Source organism: Arvicanthis niloticus, chromosome 26 (genome assembly GCF_011762505.2).
Source record: "Arvicanthis niloticus isolate mArvNil1 chromosome 26, mArvNil1.pat.X, whole genome shotgun sequence".
NCBI lineage: Eukaryota > Metazoa > Chordata > Mammalia > Rodentia > Muridae > Arvicanthis > Arvicanthis niloticus.
The window spans coordinates 37,670,457-37,694,136 of NC_133434.1; the positions used below are offsets into that span (position 1 = coordinate 37,670,457).

The 23,680-nt window shown below is 48.9% G+C and overlaps 1 protein-coding gene across 1 annotated transcript; it reads left to right on the forward strand.

Moving 5' to 3' along the window:
- Window positions 1-3,633: 3,633 nt before the first annotated feature.
- Window positions 3,634-19,145, forward strand: Cilp (cartilage intermediate layer protein). Its single transcript, XM_076925798.1, has 10 exons — window positions 3,634-3,790; window positions 4,372-4,419; window positions 5,587-5,743; window positions 8,159-8,251; window positions 8,802-9,071; window positions 11,648-11,827; window positions 12,314-12,628; window positions 13,321-13,429; window positions 14,245-14,402; window positions 16,360-19,145. The coding sequence occupies exons 3-10, from the start codon at window positions 5,683-5,685 to the stop codon at window positions 18,726-18,728; spliced, it is 3,555 nt and encodes a 1,184-aa protein (XP_076781913.1). The 5' UTR covers window positions 3,634-3,790; window positions 4,372-4,419; window positions 5,587-5,682; the 3' UTR covers window positions 18,729-19,145.
- Window positions 19,146-23,680: the final 4,535 nt, after the last annotated feature.

The following is a 23,680-nucleotide window of genomic DNA, read 5'->3' on the forward strand; positions in this document are numbered from 1 at the left end:
CTCAGTAGTCATACTGTTTTTATGGCAAGCCTCCTGACCCACAGCACGGCTCCTTGATAGGTCATGTCTCCCTTTCTCTCATGCCTGCTGTGCTTGCTCTCCATGTGTGAACAGATCTTGCTATACTAGACCCGGAAGGGCCAGGCGCTCACTCAGCCCAAAGCTCTTATTGACAGATTGGAGGCCCAGAGGCCCAGGATTACCTGGTATGCTACCAACCCACGGTCGCACGTCAGAATGAGTTATAGGATCGAGACGAGATTCAGAATCCTAGGTTCTTCTTTTGTTACTGATCTTTATGGTGATTGTAACTGAGTTTCCGTCTATCTGTCTTTTCCCCGGGCTATTCACATGGGCTTTATTCATTTCATACACCTACTATCAGAGCCTGAGCCGAGGACTGGAGATGTAGCTCAGTTGGTTGAGTGCTTGCCAAATACACACCAGGCACTGGGTTCAATTCCTATCATTACGCAAACCCTGCATGGCACACTCCTGTAAGTGATTGCAACACTCTGGAGGTGAGGCAGAGAGATCAGGAATGCAAGGTTACCCTGGGCTATATGGTAAATTTGGGACCAGTCTGGGGTTATAACAACAACAACAACAACAAGCCTAGTTGGGTGGTGGCGCACGCCTTTAATCCCAGCACCCAGGAGGCAGAGACAGGTGGATCTCTGAGTTTGAGGCCAGCCTGGTCTACAGAGTGAGATCCAGGACAACCAGGGTTCACAGAGAAACCCTGTCTTGAAAAACCAAAAGCAAAATAAAACCAAAATAAAAAACCCAAGCCCTGACTGAAGCCACTTCATGAACTGGTTCTGATGAATTGAGCCAGACTGGAGCCAGCTACAGCTACAGAGCCTGTTAGCTAAGGTCTGAGTGTTGGCTCTAGAAACCAGGCTCCGTAAGAATAAGCCAAGCGCCAGGCAGTGGTAGCGCACACCTTTAGTCCCAGCACTTGGGAGGCAGAGGCAGGCGGATTTCTGAGTTCAAGGCCAGCCTGGTCTACAGAGTGAGTTCCAGGTCAGCCAGGCTACACAGAGAAACCCTGTCTCGAAAAACCAAAAAAAAAAAAAAGAATAAGCCAAGCAGATCTGTGTCCTGTGTGTCAACTCGAGAGTTCTGTCTCTCCTCTCAGCCCTTGTCCCAGATGAATTCCGGAAGAAACCCAATTCTGAACTTCTGCTTACACACCAAGAAAGGGAGAAATACAAGAGGGCATAAGCATGCACATCCATGCACTACTGACAGAGAATCTGTCCTGCTGCATTGTGGGACCTGGACCATGTGAAGCTTTTTCCTCTGGGTGCAGAGATCAGAGATATCCCTGTGGTGGTTAACACTGATTGTCAAGCTTACAGGATCTGAACTCACTTAGGAGACAAGCATCTGGGCATGTGTCTGAAGAAGTTTCTGAAGTGAGTTAACTGAGACACACACTAAACGTCAGAGGTTCCATTCCATGTCATGGATCCTGGACTGAATAGAGAACAAGTGGTTCAGCAGTAACATCCATCTCTCTCTGCTTCCTGACTGTGGGTATTATGTGACCAGCCACCTCAAGTTCCTGCTGCCATGCCTTTTCTGCCATGATTGACTACATATTCTTATACTGGGAGCCAAAATAAATCCGGTCTCTCTTAAGTTGTTCTTATCTTGGCCCCAACAATGTGAAATTTAAATAATACAATGTCCTTGTGGTTTCCCACTGTCCAGCCAAGCTAGCCACCTCGTGTGAAGAACTCAGTTAGGCTTTGAAAGTGACCTTGTGGGGTTGGTGAGATGGCTCAGTGGTTAAGAGCACTGACTGGTCTTCCAGAGGTCCTGAGTTCAAATCCCAGCAACCACATGGTGGCTCACAACCATCTGTAATGAGATCTGATGCCCTCTTATTGGTGTCTGAAGACAACTACAGTGTACTTACATATATTAAATAAAAACCTTGGGGCCGGAGTGTGTGGGGCCAGAGCAAGAGGGAGAAGGGGAAAGGGAAAAAAAGTGACCTCGTTCCTTGCTGTGGAAGGTGTCCACCTCCATGTGCTAGCATGGGACAGGCAGCCCACCTAGGCCACCTGAATGAGGCTGGGACATGAGGCAGGACTCAGGAGACCTCTTCTTATCTTCAACTTCCAGCTGGGGTTCTATCTTTTCAACCAAACTCTCTCTGAGGACCACCAGCTCCATAGCAAAACCAAGTCTCATGTTCTGAGTCAGAAACTCTGGGGGTGGAGCCAAGAAACCTACATTTTTTCCCTTAAATGTGTGTGTGTGTGTGTGTGTGTGTGTGTGTGTGTGTGTGTGTGTGTGTGTGCATGTGCCTGCATGAGTATATGTGTACCCTGTGTATGTCTGGTGTCCATGGAAGCCAGAGGGTGTTGGATGCCCTGGAACTGGAGTTACAGGTGATTTCAAGCTGACTGATTTGGATGCTAGGAACTGAAGATAGGTCCTCTGAAAGAACAGTAAATGCCCCTTCTCACCCTGAGACAAGGTAACAGAGCCCTGGCTGTCCTGGAATCAATTTGTAGACTGGGCTGGCCTCGAACTCACAGATACTTTCATGCCTCTGCCTCCTGGGTGCTGGGATTTAAAGGCTTGTGCCACCACTATCACCACCACCAGGCTCCTGAGTGGTGATTTTTTTTTTTTTTTTTTTTTTTTTTTTTTTGAGATAAGGACTCATATAACCCAGGCTGGCTTAAGATTCCCCGTATAGCTGAGAATGATCTTATACCCCTGATTCTCCTGTCTCCGTCTCTAAGTTCTGTGATTACAGGTATGTCCCAACACGCCTGGTCCATGCAGTTGGATTGTTCATCTTAGGCAAATGCTAATGGAACCACATCCCCACTTTCTTCTAGCTGGTTCTGATGGTGCTGAAGTTAGATAGCCTAGCCACGGCCTAAGACAGTAGGCGGCTTCAGGCTGGAGCTGGAAGAGGGATATGGGAGAAGCCTTAAAGTTAAGGCATCGTCTAGTCACCTGTGGATAAAGCTTGCTGGTAGACACACACACACACACACACACACACACACACACACACACACCTTGCAGGGTCTCAAAGCAGTTCACATGCTGAATCTCTCTGGTCTCAGTAGGTGTGGGAAGGCACACAAATGGAAGTGGAGCGGGGATTAAGAATGAACCGTTCTTACCGGGTGACATCCTATACCCCCAAAGTCTTTGTCCCTCATCCCTTCTGAGGGTCCCTGAGTGCTCCTCCAAAGGCCAGAGAGTCATTTCCCAGTTGAGACCAAGCACACCCGTCCACAGAAGCTGAGATGTCTTGTGTGCCAGAGTTTCCAAGCAAGTGCTAAGACCTTGTTGTGCATGGGCTGGCCAGCTGGGGAATGTGGAGGGTCAGCAGACAAAACTTAGGCCGGCTCACACCATCCCAAGCTATGAAATGCTGCTCAGATGGAGAATTCCCCTTGGCCCTTTCCCAGGACTGAGTCCTAGTCCAACCTTCTTCCTGACCCCTGTCTCTCTGATATAGACGGTGGCACCCAGGCTGTGGCCCACTTGGGTCATCACTGCTCCGTGGCATCCTCCCCCACGGCACCCCCACATCCCTAAGGATCTTGATGTTAAATTCTTGCCCCTGAGAATTGGTGGAGATGTGGGGAAGGGAGGGAGCCTCATGCTCAGATCTGGTTTCACTGTTGCTGCTGCTGCTTCGTGGCTGGCTGCCACGGGCTGAGCCACCAGCTGTGCTATATAAGACGCCTGGACTGCTGGAGAGGTGAAGAAGCTTGGACCCCCAGCTAAGAGTCTTGTTCAGGACACGGTGAGCTCCAATCCAGATCTCTCACCCCATCCCTGGGTCTCACTACCTGGCTCTGCTCCTACCTCCATCCCCATCCCCAGATACCTCATTGTTCTTTCTTTGCTGGCCACAAAAAAGGAAAGAAAAAACATGCCTCTTTCTGCTCCATTCTTCTTGTTTTTCCTCATTCTTCAAAGTCTTCCCTCAGCCCTGTCTACCTGAAGTCACAGTGCTCCCTAAGTGGCCTCTCTGGGTCTCTATAGCTTTTCCTCCTGTGGCCAGACACTGTGCACTGTCCGGGAACTCCGGGGAACATCCTCTGGGGAGCTCAAGAGTCAGGCCTCTTTAGAGGAAATGGTGGTCTGTAGAGAGCCTCTCTGCTGGCTGCCAGAAGGGAAATGGCTTTTCCACAAGGTGCCTCAGGCCACCCTGGCCTCTTCCACAGACCCAGAGCCGGCTCTGGCTGTTTCGGTCTGCTCAGAGCCTTGGAGCTTGGAGTAGCCTGAACCAACTGGTACAGCGGTTGTCTCAGGGTGAGACAGTCTTTGCTGTGGATTTATTTCCTGAGACATCCAAAAATTCAAGGAATCTTTCTCTTCCAGAAAGGAGATATCTTCTCTTTCCTTCTGCACCGGACTTAGTGATTAAAGGTAACTTTTTTTTTTTTTTAGAGTCTTGCTCTTGCTGGGTAGCCAAGGCTATCCTGTAACACACTATAATAGCTCAAGCTGGCCTCCAGCTCACAGCAATCTACCTACCTCAGTCTCCCAAGGGCTGGGATAGCACTTGGGATCCTACTCAGCTGGAGGGAACAATTTTTTTTATTTAGATTAGATTCTGGGTCGGCCCTAACTCTATGGGGAGAAAAGTACCCAGCTGAGGAGGAGCCTGGGCCACCCATGTCTTCACCATGGTTCTTTAACATTATTTCTGGGCATGTTTTCTTCTCCCTACTCCTGTAGCTCTAACTCCACGTTCCCAGTTACTGGGAGCCCTGGGTTCTCACTGCACACCCAGTGAGTTCTCTAGCTGGCTCCTGGCTCTTGTGCTCCTAGCCAGGTTGCAAACAAACAGGCCAGAATGGGTTCCAGCTGTGGCCCATGCACATCTGGGAAGGTCTTCCTAGAGATGGTTTGGCTGAAGCATTGGTAGCTTGGCCTGTCCACCCTATGAAGGCTCATTGTTGCTGGGGCCAGGACTGCACGGCCTTAATATTAGCCACCTATGGAAAACTGTGAGCCCCATTAAAGGGTAGCCAGAACAAAAGCTTGGGGCTTAAAAGTGATCAGTAAGTTACCCAGCAGCTGCTGGAAGCCTCTTACTGTCAAGGAACTTCCTTATCTCTTTCCTCCCTTGTGGCCTGTCTGCCGTGGAACCTGGCACGTTTAGAACCTGGGTCCTGCTTGTTTGGATTCAGGTCCTCAATTTCTACATCACCCAAACAGCTCAGTTTGGCCGTTCGAGCAGATGTGCTTCCATAAGACTCTTCCCTTCATCCTGGACAGGTCAGAGCTATGTCTACTGGGGCCATAAGAGAGTTGACCAGGGCTTGGGATGTAGCTCAGTTGGTAGCCTGCTTGCCTAGCTTGAAGGAAGCCCCATGTTTCATCCCTAGCACCACATAAAGCCAGTGTACAAACCAGCAGTCTCAGCACTCAGAAGATGGAGGCTGGAGAATCAGAAGCTCAAGGTTATCCTAGTGTACACGTGAATTTGAGGCCAGCCTGGGCTACAGAAGACCACGTCTCAAAAGGAAAAAAAAAAAAAAAAACAGTGATTCAGGAGTGTGAGATATGATACACTTTGCTTCTTTGCAGATCATTGGCTCTATGAAACACCCCTGGGAAACTACAGGTCCAACTTTGTGAAGCAGTGTCTTCTACCTGTGACATTTCTACAGGCCTGAGGGAGAGATGGCAGCAATCAAGACCTGGGTACTCGCTTTCCTGGCCCTTGAGGTCACCACCGTGCTGGGTATGCACCAATTTTCTGCTTGCTCCCGTAGCTTCAGCTTGTCACGGTGAAGTCATTTCTGTTCTGGGACCCAATTATCTATGCATCTGCCTGGCCTGAAGACACTTTGATAGTTTGTACCCTGTTCCTACTTCAAATCTGAGATTGTTCTTAATATTAAGATTCACAGAGCAGAATCAAACAAGCAAGGTGAATAACCACTCATGGGGAGGAAGAAAAAAGATAGGAAAGGTTCTTCCCCTGTGCACTAAATTTATCTCTGAGCTTCCTGGTAGCCAAAGCAAAAAGGGAGTCACAATCGTGACATTACCAAGAAGCAGGTTTGAGGTCGATCTGTTTTCAGTTGCATGAAAATTCTTCTGGCAAGAAAACTCAGTTTCCTTTATACCCCGAAGCCAGGTTTGATGGACACACCAGAAACCTTTCTGGTTTCCTTGCCCTCTGCTCCCATAGTCTGGTGACCCAAAGATCAGAGAGAAGGTGCCTGCTGGAGCTGCCGCACCCCTTTGGAGATCTCTCACTCTCCCATCTTGCCCGCTTCCCCCCACTTCTAATTATACCGCTAATGCTGAGCTCTCACAACCCTCTTTTAAAGCTGCATGCCCTGCAGGCTCCTGGCCAAAGAAGCAGGAACAGTGCCAGCCCCGTGTGTGCCCACCTCCTGCCTTTCCCTTTCCACCTTGGCAGCTGCTGTGTTGTGAAGATGATTAACATTCAGCCATCTGAGGGGAAATCAGATTAGGTTGATTAAATGGGCTCCCATCACCCCAGTTAAGCAGCACAGAGAATTCTGACTTGGCTTCTTGCCTGGGAGTTAATTGCCTTTCAAGGCTTTTGCAGGCCTCTACTCTCCCTTCTGCTGCTGGAGTCTTCAACCCAGCTTTACGTAGGGCTGGAGAAGGACGCCCCCCCCCCCCCCCCGTCCCGAGGACCCTCGGCTCATCCTCAGGTCGGAACAATGAAGACCACGGTCCAGTTAGTTCACCGAGTCCTAACTTGTGGGATGGTGGATCTCAGTGCCGAGGAAGAAGGGGAAAAAAGGAAAGGAAAGGGGCTTCCACTGTGTGCCAGGCACTGAACTAGAAGAACTTTCTAACATTTACTGAGTATGCCAGACAGTGTTCTGAGGCAGCGGTCCTCAGCCTTCCTAATGCCGAAACCCTTTAATACAGTTCCTCATGCTATGGGGACCCCGTAACCATACAATGATTTTGTTTTGTTTTGTTTTGTTTTGTTTTTCAAGACAGGGTTTCTCTGTGTAGCCCTGGCTGTCCTGGAACTCACTCTGTAGACCAGGCTGGCCTCGAACTCAGAAATCCGCCTGCCTCTGCCTCTGCCTCCCAAGCGCTGGAATTAAAGGCGTGCGCCACCACCGCCCGGCCATACAATGATTTTTGTTGCTACCTCATAACTGTAATTTTGCTACTGTTATGAATTGTAATGTAAATATCAGATGTGCAAGATATCTGGTATGAAAAACCTCAAGAGGGTCGCAACCTATACAGTGAGAAACACTGTGTTTTTATGAACGAATTCTTACTGTCTTCTTTTTGTGAGAGAGTAGACAGGGCCAGGTGAGTTAAACCGCCTGCCCGAGTTAGTCAGTGCACTGCTCTCTCCAGAGCCGTTGGTGTCTCATTTCATTGGCCCCTCAGGCCAGCAGCACCCTATGAGGGGGACATTTGTTTCCACCTTATAGGAAAGGAAAATAAGGCTCCATCCAGACTCTTTAGCAAGAAGTCTCAACGTACTAGCTGCTTGAAGTATCTGACGACCCCATTTAAAATGTTTATTTATGTAATTAATGGGTTTCGTTATGTCATTTTCACACATGTGTATGGAATATCAAATGAATGACCTTTGCGTCTCTGGTCCCCCTTCCACACCCGCTGATTCTCCATCTTTTCTTTTCCTTTTTTTTTTTTTTTTTTTTTTTGGAGACGGGGGTCTCATTATGTAGTCTGGTTGGCCAGTCTATCCTTGAGAGATCCTCCTTTCTCTGTCTCCTTAAGTGCTGGGATTAAAGGCATGCACCACCACTATGCCTGGGTTTCATGTAGCTCAGGCTGGCCTGGAACTTACTATGTAGCAAAGGCTACCCTTGAACCTCTGACCTTCTGGACTATAGCTCCCAGGTGCTAAGATTACATGCATGTAACTGCCAAGTCTAGCTGCTCGTCCGTTTCTAGAACAACTGAAAAGGGAATTACCATTTGTCAAGCACGCCTTCCATGCCAGCCTCAGTGCGTATTTATGGGAAACAGGCTGAGAAATAAAGCCTTTAGTGGTTTCACGGCAGTGAGTGGCAAAGTGGAGAACTGGGCCCGTGCTTAGGAGTCACGCTACATCCACTTCTCCTGGCTTTCCTCTGCATTTCCAAGCCCTGTGGGCCCTGGCTTCTCTTCTGTCCTACAGGGAGACAGATGATGCTTACCCAGTCAGTGAGAAGAGTCCAGCCCGTGAAGAGGACCCCTAAGACCCTTGTCAAGCCTATTGACTCCCAGGAGAGTGAGTTTCCACTGGAGCAGGGAGGGTTGGGACAGGGTCTTTGCTGAGCTTGCTGGGTAAGTCTCCGAAGCCTGGGTTGGATGTTAGGATTTCCCATTACCTGATGTATTCTAGAAGCGGGGTGTTCACATGCTAGAGCTGGTGGGGGAGGGGTAGATGAGGGTTGTAGAAATAGCACAGAAGTCTCACCAATGCCCTAACTGCCTTGCTAAGAGCTTTTCGTGTGCCAGGGAACGCTGTGGCCCAAACCACATGGGGAAACTTACCCCATGCACGGTGTTAGAAAGGGAGGGCTAGAGTGGGAGAAAAGAGAGATTACACAGAAACTCACCGGCCGGTCCAACAGGCTCAATCCAGCTGGAATGGAAGGCTCCACACTGAGGCAGGGAAGATTGGAGAGTTGCTGGAGACATAAGGGGTAGGGGTGGGGTGGGGGAAGTAGAGATTGAGCAGAAGCAGGAGGACTCCCAGGGATACATCAGGAAAGGACAGCTGGAGTTGACCCTGCTATTCAGGATTGGTTTCTCCTCAACCTGGCTCTGTCCCTCAGGTCCTGGAGAGTGGACAACTTGGTTTAACATCGACCACCCAGGTGGGCAGGGTGACTATGAGCGACTGGACGCCATTCGTTTCTACTATGGGGAGCGTGTGTGCGCCCGTCCCCTGCGGCTAGAGGCCCGGACCACTGACTGGATGCCTGCGGGAAGCACTGGCCAGGTGGTCCATGGCAGTCCCCGTGAGGGCTTCTGGTGTCTCAACAGGGAGCAGAGACCAGGCCAGAACTGTTCCAATTATACAGTGCGCTTCCTCTGCCCACCAGGTGAGTCTGAACGGCTGCAGGTCTCCCTGGCCTCCCAGCAGCCTTGGCACAGGAGAGGCCAGGTTCTGAACATCACATACCTGCTAACACTCTCAACCTCTTGTCTTTAGTGAGATCCCCAGAGTTGCTCCAATCAACTGGCTGTGTTGAGTTCTGGTGACTCAGTAGGGAAGACAGTGCTGGAGTCTTAAAGTCTGGGCTTTGAATTTCTAGCTTACTGTGTGTAACTGTTATTTATTTTTGTGGTACTGGGATTGAACCCGGGACCTTACGATAGGTAAGCCTACTACTATGGAGCGATATCGCCAGCCTTCTACCATTTTATTATTATTTTAAATAATGAGATAGGGTTTCCTTAAATTGTCCAGGGAGGTCTTAAACTTGTGATTTTCCTGCCTCTGTCCCAAGTAGCTGTTATTACAGATATGTGAAGCCTGTACTCATATAGCCCAGGCTAGCCTTGGGCGTCCTATGTAATCTTTGATGACTTTGAACTTCAGATTCTCCTTCTGACACTCGCCCCACTCCCAACTGCTGGGATTTTAGGAATGTCCCACCACACTTATAAGCCGGTGTTCCAATGAAGAGCTTTATGTATGTCAGGCAAACGTTCTATGAGCTACACCCCCCACGCACTGCCCTCCTCCTCCTTTTTAAAGGGGGAGACAGGGTCTCACTATGTAGCCCTAGCTGGCCTGGAAATCATTATGTAGCCCAGGCTATCCTTGAACTGCTGACTCTCCTGCCTCTCTCCAGAATGTTGGGATTATAGACCTATGCCTTCCTCCAGACTGATCCTGAAGCCACGATCCTCCTGTTTAACCTGGAGATTACTGCTTCTGGATTGAGACAGGGTTTCTCTGTGTAGCCCTGGCTGTCCTGGAACTCACTTAGGCTAGCCTTGAACTCAGAAATCTGCCTGCCTGCCTCCTGAGTCCTGGGATTAAAGGCTAATGCCACCTCTGCCTGACTGTTACTGGCCTCTTACATGTGAGACAGGGGTAAGAGTGTATCTTCAGAGTTTAAAGTTAAACAAAAAAAATTTTTTTTTTGTTTTTTGTTTTGGTTTTTCGAGACAGGGTTTCTCTGTGTAGCCTTGGCTGTCCTGGAACTCACTCTGTAGACCAGGCTGGCCTTGAACTCAGAAATCCGCCTGCCTCTGCCTCCCAAGTGCTGGGATTAAAGACGTGGGCCACCACTGCCCAGCCAGTTTTGTTTTTTCAAGACAAGGTTATTTTCTGTGTAACAGCCCTGGCCTCTTTTTGTAGAACAGGCTGGCCTTCGAATTTACAGATGTCTGCCTGTCTCTTGTTTGTCTGTTTTTCTAATTTTGATATAAAGTGTCACTTTAGTTTAGGCTGCTACAATTTCTGTGTGCAAGATGCTGGCTGACATTATTATTCAGCCCTGACAGTTGATCTTTGAGGCATTGCTATCATAACAGGGTATGTGAGGCTCAGAGGAGACATGGCTGTCCACCAGCAATGCCACTAAGTGCTACACAGAGCTTTGAACCATGCCCACGTTTTGGAATTTCATGTTCTTTAAATCCTGCTTCATCCATGCACTGAATAGTACAGATGTTAAGTGACCAGCTATAGGCCTGAACTCTGGATGGGCACCCAGCCCCTGGGGCTCTACCTGTCCATAAGGTTAATGCTGCAGGACCAGGTGCCTGCGATGCTTTTTTTTTTTTTTTTTTTTTTTTGGTTTTTCTCGAGACAGGGTTTCTCTGTGTAGTCCTGGCTGTCCTGGAACTCACTCTGTAGACCAGGCTGGCCTCGAACTCAGAAATCCGCCTGCCTCTACCTCCCAAGTGCTGGGATTAAAGGCGTGCACCACCACCGCCCGGCGCCTGCGATGCTTTTAAACTGTTGAGGAGCCCAACTGGCCTCCACAGCAAGGGCTGGCCCTCCTTTTAATACACAGGCTGTAGGAGCGAGGTGAGGAAGCAGACAGAAAGAGTCTGGCTCTTCAGGTCATTGTGAACTACAGGCCCTGAATTCCCAGGGAGCCTCTCTGAAAGGAAAATGTAGTTGTTTTCATTCTAGTGGAAGACAATAGGCTGCCAACAATGTAGGTCCAACAAGCATTGCTGCTGCCCACCCCCCCCCCAAAAAAAAAAAAAAAAAAAAAAAACCCTTTCACCCATAGGGCTGCCTCTGTGCAAGCTTTAGAGCCATTGCTTCTTCAGGACTTTTGACTTCCCTTGTTAGAAAAAAAAAATCATTGCAGGGCCAAGGTGTGGCTCAGTTTGTCAAATGCTGGCTTAACATCCACATAGCAACAGGTTTCATCTCCAGCAATACCTAAACTTGACATGTGGTGGTAGCCTGTCTCCTTATAATGACAGTACTCAGAAGATGGGGGTTGGGGATTCAGACATTGGAGAATAACCTCGGTTAATAAGGCTGTCTCAACATTATTTTTACGTCATTGCAATAAATATAAATATCCCTGATATTTATCAATAGGGACCTTGTGCTCCCTCACCAGAGAAGATACAGCCCTGAGGTCAGACTCCCTGATCCAGTCCCCTGGGGGAGAAAGTGACTCCTGCTGATTTCATCTTGTAGGGTCCTTGCGACGAGATACAGAGCATATCTGGAGTTCCTGGTCTCCCTGGAGCAAGTGCTCAGCCACCTGTGGTCACACTGGGGTCCAGACCCGTACCCGCACCTGCTTGGCACAGACAGTGTCGCTGTGCACTGAGGCCACCGAGGAGGGTCAGCTCTGCATGAGCCAGGCCTGCACAGGTATCTCCCTCCCTCTGGGCACTGAGCCTCTGTGGGAAGTGGGATTGGCTTGAGGGCCAGCTGTGAGACTGAGTTGCCTGTTCACTCAGTGAGCCCTAACGATACATGTTGTTTGCTCTGATGGGAGACACCGGACAGCTAAGAACGCAGTGTCAATGATCACAGCTTAAGAAGACAAGAGGCCAGAGGCAGACAGGTTGGAAGCCAGCCTGGTCTACAAAGTGAGTCGAAGGATAGCCAGGGCTACGCAGAGAAACCTTGTCTTGAAACATCCACCACTCCCACAACCCTCACTCCCTGCCCCCCCCCCCAAAAAAAGAAAGAAATCAGGAAGCTGCTTAGGGGATGTTTCCAGGGCTAAATCTGAAGGGCAGCTAGGGATTAGTTGTACAGACAGGTAAGGATGAGTGAGCATCCAGGCTGGGATAGGAGACAGGACAGGTTAGACGCCATAAAGTCCTGCTGATGTGTCTCCTTGTCCCACAGCTTGTGACCTGACCTGCCCCATGGGCCAGGTAAATGCTGACTGTGATGCCTGCATGTGCCAAGACTTCATGCTTCACGGGGTCATCTCCCTCCCTGGAGGTGGCCCAGCTCCAGGAGCCACTGTCTACCTGCTGGCCAAGGCACCAAAGATGCTGACCCAAACAGACAGCAGTGGGAGGTTCCAAGTTCCCGGCTTGTGTCCTGATGGCAAAAGCATCCTGAAAATCACCAAGACCAAGTTTGCCCCAATTATGATCACAATGCCCAAGACTAGCCTGAAGTCAGCCACCGTCAATGCAGAGTTTGTGAGGGCAGGTGATGACCTGCCCTGTGGTAGGAGGGGTTACAATGTTGAGGGCTCCTCTCCTGGCTAAAATGTAAAACCCCAGTGTAAAACCCAAAATCTTCACCATGACCCATAGGCCTTCTATCCTCTAGCTTTCCCCATTTCCCTTCTTCATTCCTGCTATGCAGAACTGATCTATTATAGCCACTGTGGCTTTGTTTCCCAAATAGACACATACCCCTGCCTCAGGGCTTTTGCACTTACCTGTGTACTTAATGGCAGAACGTTCTTCTAGATGTTGGTAAGTCCAGTACCCTAAGGCAAGAGGACTTCCCTGACCTATTGTCTAAAATAGTCAATTACCATAAAGGTTTTGAGGTCACAGAGGAGCCCAGAAAGTACAGAGATGGTGCAGAATAGTTATGAAAAGATTCTGCAAGAGGCATAAGACCGTGAATTGCACTAGTGAAGCAATGAGATCTGTCCTTTGTAGCACTTAGTGTGGCTGGAAAGACGTCCCCTGCATTCTCCATGGTCTCACCCAGATGCTACCAGAGAAGTTTATGGGAATAGGTCCCAGATGGGAAGGTGAAGGAGGGGAGTCCACTGGGGATCAGTTCCTTTGGGTGTTAGGGGACTACTGGAGACAGGCAGGGCATGGCTCTCTAGAGCTTGTCACAAAGTAAGAAAACCAGAAAACGTTTCTCATTTTCTCTTCCAGAGACTCCATACATTGTAATGAACCCTGAGATGAAAGCACGTCGAGCTGGGCAGAGTATGTCTCTGTGCTGCAAGGCCACGGGGAAACCCAGTCCAGACAAGTACTTCTGGTGTGTATTCTGCCAGCTACCCTGCCCAGTTCTTTTAGCAACCAGAGCTTGCTTGCCTTGTGTCTAAACAGTAGCAATGACTGACAGAATAAAGGATTATAGAGGCTACTGATGGCACTTACAAGTGGAAACGTGCAGGATTGAGGTTGCCCAGGCAACCAGCCAGCCCTCTTACACCTCAAAGCTCAGCTCAGTCTCCCAAAATGTCTCTTGACTTTAGGGTCCTTAATATGCATGTTCTTAAACCATGCTGCAAGATTTCTCAGTCCTGCTTCCCCATGCAAGACCAGTATCCCCAGTGCTAGGCTGAGTTCTTTACCCCTTGATAAGCAGTTACAGCCACTAGGCTTGTTTAGAATGCCAACAGTTCTTGGGAGGTCAGCTGGAGATGGATCATCACCCATCTTATTTTACAGAGCGGGAAGCTGTAATTCAAAGAGGTGATTGGATTTGTCTAAAGATTCCCCATCAGTTAAGAGGTGGGGCTGGGCCGAGCAGTGGTGGTGCACAACTTTAATCCCAGCACTTGGGAGGCAGAGGCAGGAGGATTTCTGAGTTTGAGGCCAGCCTGGTCTACAGAGTGAGTTCCAGGACAGCCAGGGCTACACAGAGAAACCCTGTCTCGAAAAATATAAACAAAAAAAAAGAGGTGGGGCTGGGATTTAGAAGCAATTTCCCAACTCCCACCTGATCAGGTACTCTTGGGCAAGCCAAGTGAAAGTGAACCATCCTCAACCCTTGCTTCCTGGCACATCTTACCCCAGCTCCCCTGCCTCCCTCCCGCTCCCTGGGGCTTCACCTCTGCATCTTGACAGGTACCACAACAACACACTGCTGGATCCCTCCCTCTATAACCATGAGAGCAAGCTGGTGCTGAGGAACCTGCAGCAGGACCAAGCAGGGGAGTACTTCTGTAAGGCACAGAGCGACGCTGGGGCTGTGAAGTCCAAGGTCGCCCAGCTCACCGTCATTGGTAAGACTGGGTCTCAAGGGTCCCGGATCTGCAACAGGGCTGGCAGCATCACTGGGCAGGAAAAGCTTGAGCTTTTCTGTGATGTGCATAGTGCCAGCCTCTCTGGAATACAGTGAAGAGCTGAGCCTTGTTGTCACACCACCATCATTTGAAGGGTGTGTGTGTGTGTGTGTGTGTGTGTGTGTGTGTGTAGAAATAAAATTCAAATTCAAACAAGACAGAAACATGCAGGACCTGAGGATATGGCTTAGTTGATAGAGTACTTGTCTAGCAAGAATGAAGTCCTTGGTTCAGTCCCAGCATTGCAAAAAACCCAGCTTCAGAAGGTGAAAGTAGAGGGTCAGAGGGTCGAGGTCAGCAACAGTTTTAAAGTGAGTTTCAGACTAGCTTTGGCTCTGTGAGGTCATGTCAACTTGCCCCCAAAAGACAGAAAAATGTAAATAAAATTAAAAAAAAATTTTTTTTTTGAGACAGGGCTTCTCTGTGTAGCCCTGGCTGTCCTGGAACTCACTCTGTAGACCAGGCTGGCCTCGAACTCAGAAATCCGCCTGCCTCTGCCTCCCAAGTGCTGGGATTAAAGGCGTGCCACCACCACTGCCTGGCAAAAATGTAGATTTTAATTGATAAGAAGTAGACTCCTCTCAGGCTAATGCATGGTAGCACATGTCTGTAACACCAGCATTTGGGAGGCAGAGGGAGGATCAGGAGTTCAAAGTCATTTTCTCTTCTCTTTCATAGCCTGGAACTTACAGAGATCTGCCTGCCTTTCTGCCTTATTGGGTTTTTTGTTTTGTTTTGTTTTGTTTTGTTTTTTTGGTTTTTTTTTTTTTTTTTTGAGACAAGGTTTTATTGTAGCCCACGCTGGCCTCAAACTATGTGGCCAAGAATGACCTTTAATTTATGGTCCTTCTGACTCAACCTCACAAGTACTAGGATTATAGGCATGTGCCACCATGCCCAGTTAAACCAAGGTTTCTGGGGCTAGAGAGATGGCTCGAAGGTTAAGAGAACTAGCTACCCTTCTAGAGAACCCAAGCTGTATTCCTACATGGTGACTCACAACCATTGGCAACTCCAGTTCCAGGAGCTCCATCTCTCTAGCCTCCATGGGTAGTCTTCTTCCATAGGCACCAGACACGCAAATGGTTCACAGACATATATACAGGGCAAACACACATATACACATAAAATAAAAACAAAAACAGGGTTTCTACCTACAATTCCTGGGATGTGTGAAAGATCGCTGAGGCTGTCGGGAAGTGCCAGGTGAATTCTGCTCTTCTATCGTGTGCCAGCAACACTTCCGATTTTGCCGGCGATCTCAAAAGATCCTCACACATTTTCAAAATTCCTCCACTGATAACTGCTACTCTAAGGACGAATGATGTTTCCCTGATAGGATTAGTGATAGCTGTTCCACACCTCAGGGTTGCAGCCAGGTAAGTCATTCGGTAACTGTAGGAGGAGACATGACTCAGTGGTAGAGCAGTTATCTGGCATACTCAAGGCCCTGCCTGGTTCAACCCCCAACAGCATCAGCAACAGAGCAGCACCACTACCATTACACACACACACACACACACACACACACACACACACACACCATGTTGTCTTGGAGGCACACACTTGTTGCTGGGGCTTGAACTCAGCACCTCTGGAAGAGCAGCCCCAGTGTTCTTAACTGCTGAGCCATCTCACCCGAGGCACACACTTACAATCCCAGTACTGAAAGGTAGAAGCAAGAGGATCACGAATTTAAGACCATCCTAAGGACAAGTTTGAAGGCGGCCCAGGCCATCTGAGACCCTGACTCAATAAAACAAAAACAAAGTAGAGAGAGTGGAAGGTGGGAGGGGTGAGAGAGAGAGAGAGAGAGAGAGAGAGAGAGAGAGAGAGACAGACACCACTGAGTTGACATAAACTTTCACTTTTAACATCCATACAACTTCTTCTTTAGCTCATGATGAGACTCCTTGCAACCCAACCCCCGAGAGCTACCTTATCCGGCTGCCCCACGATTGCTTCCAGAACGCCACCAACTCCTTCTACTATGATGTCGGCCGCTGCCCGATCAAGACTTGCGCAGGGCAGCAAGACAATGGGATCCGGTGCCGAGACGCTGTGGAGAACTGTTGTGGCATTTCCAGAACACAGGAGAGGGAGATCCAGTGCAGTGGGTACACGCTGCCCACCAAGGTGGCCGCCGAGTGCAGCTGCCAACGATGCGCAGAGACACGCAGCATCGTTCGGGGCCGAGTCACCGCCGCCGACAACGGGGAGCCCATGCGCTTTGGCCATGTGTACGTGGGGAATAACCGTGTGAGCATGACTGGCTACAAAGGCACGTTCACGCTCCACATCCCCCCGGACACCGAGAGGCTGGTGCTCACATTTGTGGACAGGCTGCAGAAATTTGTCAACACTACCAAAGTGCTGCCCTTCAACAAGAAGGGGAGTGCGGTGTTCCACGAGATCAAGATGCTGCGGCAGAAAGAGCCCATCACGTTGGAAGCCACGGAAACCAACATAATCCCCCTGGGGGAGGTGACGGGTGAAGATCCTGTGGCTGAACTGGAGATTCCATCCAAAAGTTTCTATAGGCAGAATGGGGAGCCCTTCACAGGAAAGGTAAAAGCCAGCGTGACCTTCCTGGATCCTCGGAATATCTCTCTGGCCACAGCTGCCCAAAGTGACCTGAACTTCATCAATGACGAAGGCGACACCTTTCCTCTTAGAACCTACGGCATGTTTTCCGTGGACTTCAGGGATGAGGCCACTTCGGAGTCACTTAACGCCGGCAAGGTGAAGGTTCACCTTGACTCGACCCAGGTCAAAATGCCGGAGCACGTGCGGGCCATGAAACTCTGGTCGCTCAACCCTGACACGGGGCTGTGGGAAGAGGAGGGCGATTTTAGATTGGAAAGCGGAAGGAGGAACAAGAGGGAAGAGAGAACCTTCCTCGTGGGCAATATGGAGATCCGCGAGAGAAGGCTTTTTAACCTGGATGTCCCTGAAAGCCGAAGGTGCTTCATCAAGGTGAGGACTTACCGCAGTGAGAGGTTCCTGCCTAGTGAACAAATCCAGGGGGTTGTCGTCTCTGTGATCAACCTGGAGCCCAGAACTGGCTTCTCATCTAACCCCAGGGCCTGGGGCCGATTTGACAGTGTCATCACAGGACCCAACGGGGCCTGCCTGCCTGCCTTCTGTGATGACCAGTCCCCTGATGCCTACTCTGTCTACGTCTTGGCGAGCCTTTCTGGAGAAGAACTGGAGGCAGTCGAGTCTTCTCCTAAATTCAACCCAAATGCAATTGGTGTCCCTCAGCCTTATCTCAACAAACTTAAATACCGTCGGACAGACCACGAGGATGCACGGGTTAAAAAGACGGCTTTCCAAATCAGCATGGCCAAGCCAAGGCCCAACTCAGCTGAGGAGAGCAATGGGCCCATCTATGCCTTCGAGAACCTCCGAGCATGTGAGGAGGCACCGCCCAGTGCCGCTCACTTCCGCTTCTATCAGATCGAGGGGGATCGCTACGACTATAACACAGTTCCTTTCAATGAAGATGACCCTATGAGCTGGACTGAAGACTACCTGGCATGGTGGCCCAAGCCGATGGAGTTCAGGGCCTGCTACATCAAGGTGAAGATTGTGGGACCGCTTGAGGTGAACGTGCGGTCCCGTAACATGGGAGGCACCCACCGGCAGACCGTAGGGAAGCTCTATGGGATCCGGGATGTGAAGAGCACTCGGGACAGAGACCAACCTAATGTCTCGTCTGCCTGCTTGGAGTTCAAGTGCAGTGGGATGCTGTACGATCAAGACCGTGTGGACCGCACACTAGTGAAGGTCATCCCCCAGGGCAGCTGCCATCGAGCTAGTGTTAACTCTATGCTGCACGAATACCTGGTCAACCACCTCCCCCTGGCAGTCAACAATGACACCAGCGAGTACACCATGCTGGCACCGCTGGACCCTCTGGGCCACAATTACGGGATCTATACTGTCACTGACCAGGACCCTCGTACAGCTAAGGAGATCGCGCTTGGCCGGTGCTTTGATGGCACTTCTGATGGCTCCTCCAGAATCATGAAGAGCAACGTGGGAGTCGCCCTGACCTTTAACTGTGCAGAAAGGCAGGTAGGCCGCCAGAGTGCCTTCCAGTACCTCCAAAGCACACCGGCGCGGTCCCCAGCTACAGGCACTGGCCAAGGAAGAGTACCCGTCATGAGGCAACAACGGGCAAGCAGGGGTGGCCTACGCCGGCGTGGAAGCCTGGCTCCTCTGAGATTTTCTGGTGTTGCTCAACAACCTCTGAGCAACTAAGTCTTGTGGTTCTTCACAGTCCTCTCTGTCCACCTCATGTGACAGCTGTCGTGAGACTGATGCACAAACTGTCGCTTGTTAATTTAAACACCTCTGGTTTGGTGCCGTTTGCTTCTTTGTGCCTTTTACTCACCGTCTTTGTCTTGCGATACGAATTGGCAGATGGTCAAACAAAGATTCCCCTCTTAAAAAGAAATAAAAGGAATTGGTAACCGTCTGCGGCTTTGGCTGAGAACACACTTCTTACTGTATGGTTTTGCCAGCCTTTGCACTAATGACAATCTAAGACTGAGACTCAAGTGAGCAATAATAAAACATATTTTTGGGCCATGTTCCACAAGATGTAAGCAAAGCCTCTGTCACAGTCCATATATATAAATGGTGGTGAATAAGGAAATAAACAATATTTTTATGTGAGATACAATTAACATTTATTTGGAACTCTGGTGTCCATTCTCAGTTTTGTTTTTTGTTTTGTTTTGAGGCAGGGTTTTTCTGTGTAGCCCTCGCTGTCTTGGAACTTGCTTTGTAGACCAGGCTGGCCTCGAACTCACAGTGATCTCCTTGCCTCTGCCTCCAGAGTACTGGGATCAAAGGTGACATCCCACCAAAGATTCTTTGTTTTTAACGTGTGTGTGAGTTTATTTTCATTACATGTATGCAGGTGCCCAAGGAAGCCAGAGATGCATCAGAACCCCTGGAACTGGAGCCAGAGGTGGTTTTAAGTCATCTGATGTGGGTTCTGGGAGCAGAACCAGGCTCTTCCACAAGGGCAGTAAGTTCCCTTAATTGCTGAGCCGTTTCTCCAGCCTCTAAAGGTATTGTTATCCCGACAATTCTGGGAAGAATATCTCCTAGTAACCACGATTACTTTGTGTTGTTAATTGTATATTTTTCTTTTTTGAGATAGAATTTCTAGTAGTGAAGTCTGGTCTCAAACTCATTGTAAAGGTCAGGGTCACCTTGAAATCCTGGTGTTTCTGCCTTCACCTCCCAGGTGCTGGAATTGGGGACATACACCACTGCACCTAGCTTTATGTAGTGCTGGAGATCAAACCCAGGATTTTATGCATGCTGGGCAAACGCTCCCCCAACTTAGCTACATTCTGTATGTGTGCTTTTATGTTTGCTGTTGTTCTTGCTAAGAGCCCAGCAAAGTCAGGGCAAATATCCATAAACGCACTTTACCTGTACTTTGACTCTGAGGCCTCCATGCTGTCCCCCAACCTTTAAATTACACCAGATGCTCCGAGCAAAGGGGCTCTAGAAAATGCACCAAGGTAGTACAAGGTCCCGTGTCCTGAAGTTACAGGGCTGGGCATCTCCAGCCATTACATTTGCTCTGTTAGCTCATATTTTCCATTTTCAGAGAAAAGCGGAGATTCCTGGAGTTATGAGCCTGTTCTGGGCTCCTGAACAAGGCTTAAAATATGTCCCAGTTTTGTCTCTTTTTTCCAGGATGAAGGAGATTATACAATAGCTAGCCTAGGATTCTGGCCAAGTGGTCCTTTGGCTTCTCCCAGTTCTGTTGTCTCTTCCAGCTGGTCTGGCTGACCTTGCTCCAAATGACAGGCTCTCTCTCTCTCTCTCTCTCTCTCTCTCTCTCTCTCTCTCTCTCTCTCTCTCTCTCTCTCTCTCTCTCTTGCATTCATGCCTTCTACAGATACCCTGCTTTTCTAGACTGCAGGCCTCTGCTGTGGGTAACACCTGTCCCTGGAATGAAACAACAGGATTTAGTTTTGGTTTAAAGGGTTTTAAATAGTAAACAAAAGACCAGTAGGTGGCGCCAGAGTTGGCTGGGGAGGGCAGCAAGTGGGACTGCACAGTAGTCTATATTGGGTCTCAGCATTCGGGAGACTGAGGCTGGAGAATCAGGAACTCAAGGACAGCCCAGCCTTAGCTTCAGAATAAGTTCGAGGTCAGCATGGGCACATAAGCTCCTGCTTAAAAATCAAAACTAACCAACCAACCAGGAGTTGGGAACAGAGTTGGGATGGGATGGTTTTCTTTTTATACCAACTACTCCAAAACTGTCAGGAAACAGGTCAGGGAGGGCTGGAGGAAGATAGAATTATCAGAACAAAAATCTTGCCGTGTTCCCCTGGTCAGTCTGAGCTCCTTTGGCCAGCACTGTGCTGTGCTGGATTCACCCTCTCAGATCAGCACGGCCTGGTTCCCGTGAGTGCAGTTTATAATCAACTAGAAATGCTTCTGGCATGCACAAGGTCCCAGGTTCCTTCCCCAGCACAACCAAACAAACAAGCAAACAGAACACCCACTGACTGACTCACGGTTTGGTCCTCTCCACTGAGGAGTCTGCTTATTTTCTGGACCAAAATAAATGTTCACCTCAGGAAAGCCCTCAGTTTTCATTCTCTGCCAGTGCTTGCTGGCTGACTGCTCAGTCCGAGAGTGAATTTTACCAGCATATATGTGGCAGAGCGGTAGGAAAAGCACAAACAGGAAGCTACCTAGAGGGGACAAGAACAGAATCTATGGGGCTTAAGAGGACTTAGGAGACAACACCCCATTTTATGCAGTGCCGGGATCAAACCCAGAGCTCTGTGTATGTTAGGCACCACACCATAAGAGCTACACCCCAGCCCTTGTCTCAGCCATTTTGACTCAGTTCTCATATATTGTAAAAGGATGGATCTCACTTCATTTTTTTTTTTTTTTTGCACGTGGTTATCCTGTTGACCTGGCACCATTTGGTGAAAAACTCCTTATTGAAGGGTCTTGGCAGCTCTGATGAAAATCAATTGACTGTAAACGACCTTATCTATGAATTTTCCAGTCTATTCTTTTGTTTTATCTGTCTATTACAACCCTGCTGGCCTTCCTGGTTGCTGCAGTTTTGAAATCAGGAAGCTGTGAATCTTTTAACTTTGTTTTTAGTTATTTGGAATGCTTCATTTTGGTCCTCATGCTTGAAAACATTTTCACCTAATATCTGTGCCCTTTAAATTTTTCAAACAGCCGGGCAGTGGTGGCGCATGCTTTTAATCCCAGCACTTGGGAGGCAGAGGCAGGCGGATCTCTGAGTTCGAGGCCAGCCTGGTCTACAGAGTGAGTTCCAGGACAGCCAGGGCTACACAGAGAAACCCTGTCTTGAAAAAACCAAAACAACAACAACAACAAAAACAAAACAAAAAACAAAAAACAAAAAACAAACAAACAAAAAAAAAAACAAAAAACAAAAAATAAAACAAAAATTTCAAACAAAGTTGGGCAGTGATGGCACAGGCCTTTAATCCCACCACTCAGGAAACAGATTTTCATGAGTTCGAGGCCAGCCTGGTCTATAAGCTAGCTCCAGGATAACCAGAGGTACACAAAGAAACTCTTGAAAAAAAACAAAACCAAAACCAACCAACCAACCAACCAACCAACCAAACAAACAAACCAAACGCCCCCCCCCCAAAAAAAAAAATCAAACAAATATTTTCTGAAACCATCCTCAAGATTTGTGACACTGGAGTTCCACTGGGTTAGCTCCAAGGACTACTACTTCCTGTCTTCCAAGGGAAGTGTGGTAAGTTAGCGCCATCTGCTGACCATCTCTCTAAAAACAGCAGGACACTAGAGCCCCCCCCCCCCCCCCACTTTCCAAGGTTATCGTCAGCCCCAAGCTCTGCCACAGGGTGTGGAGTGCTTCCCGGTGTTCTCCTTCATCTCAGACACAAAGGATGAGTGATGACCCTGGTGGGAAAAGACTTAGAAAACAGGCTTGCGCCATCATAGTGAAGACACACCTTAATGCAAATAAACCTTAGCATTCCGTAGTTCTAGCACTAGGAAATAGATTCCTAGGTTGGAAAGTTGACTCATCAGTTAAGACTGCTCTTCCGGAGAACCCGGGTTCAATTCCCGGCACCCACATGGCAGCTCACAACTCTCTGTAACTCCTGTTCTAGGCAATCTGACACCATCATACAGACATACTGTAAAACCCAAATGAAAAGGACCTCACCAATCCGTGGAGAACTGCAGACGCACCCCAAATCACTCACGAGAAACACAACTTGATGCAAATTGCAAGAGGTTTACTGGCTAGCCAGGGCTGTCTTTCCTTCAAGCCCGCGCAGGGGCAGCGGAATTCAGCAGCAGAACAAAAGAAGTTTACAGCTTTTAAGGGGGCATCTACAAACCAGGTGGGGGTGGAGTTAGGGAAGAGGGAAGGCTGAGAGTGGAGTTAGGGAAGGGGGAAGGAGGGAGAACAGGTCACTAGGTCATGGATACATTTGATCTCAAATTCCTAAGATGCATGGTGTGTCACTTTATAATTGGCTATTTCGAAGTAGTTTCACACTATATATCATGAGCTCCAGTTCAAGGGGGTCAGGCTTATCTCAAACTTTTAGCATCCTGGCACCAACTGTCTCAGGGCTGTTAGTTCAAAGCCCGGCCAAGCTAATCTCGGGCCCATAGCATCCTGACACCATGAATCTTAAGATTTGTTTAGTTAGGGCCATCTGTTCAAATGGTCAGCTAATTTCCTGGGACTGAGGCAACACAGTGTTTGACTTACAGGTTTTTATGTCTTTGCTTTAAAAGTAGGGTTCAGGGGATCAACTTATGATTTTTCTATCTTTCAATACATGCAGGCGAAACACCAATGCACATAAAATCAAACGAAATAAAAATTCTTAGACAACAGGTTCCTGAGGTGTGGGTGTAGCTCAGTTATAGAGTGATTGCCTGATATGTATGAAGCCCTTGGTTCTAGTCCTAGCATTAAGTAAACCAGACATGCCGGGCGGTGGTGGGCCAGCACTTTCGAGGCAGAGGCAGGCGGATTTCTGAGTTTGAGGCCAGCCTGATCTACAGAGTGAGTTCCAGGACAGCCAGGGCTACATAGAGAAACCCTGTCTCGAAAAAACAAACAAACAAACAAACAAAAGTAAACCAGACATAGTAGCTATTGCCTGTAATTTCAGTACTTCGGAGGT

Excerpts from the sequence above, each read along its gene's own strand:
- Cilp (XM_076925798.1), top strand. The coding sequence starts at position 5,683 with ATGGCAGCAATCAAGACCTGGGTACTCGCTTTCCTGGCCCTTGAGGTC. Across the intron at positions 5,744-8,158 it reads TGAGGTCACCACCGTGCTGG|GGAGACAGATGATGCTTACC; the intron begins GTATGCACCAAT and ends TCTGTCCTACAG. Across the intron at positions 8,252-8,801 it reads GCCTATTGACTCCCAGGAGA|GTCCTGGAGAGTGGACAACT; the intron begins GTGAGTTTCCAC and ends TCTGTCCCTCAG.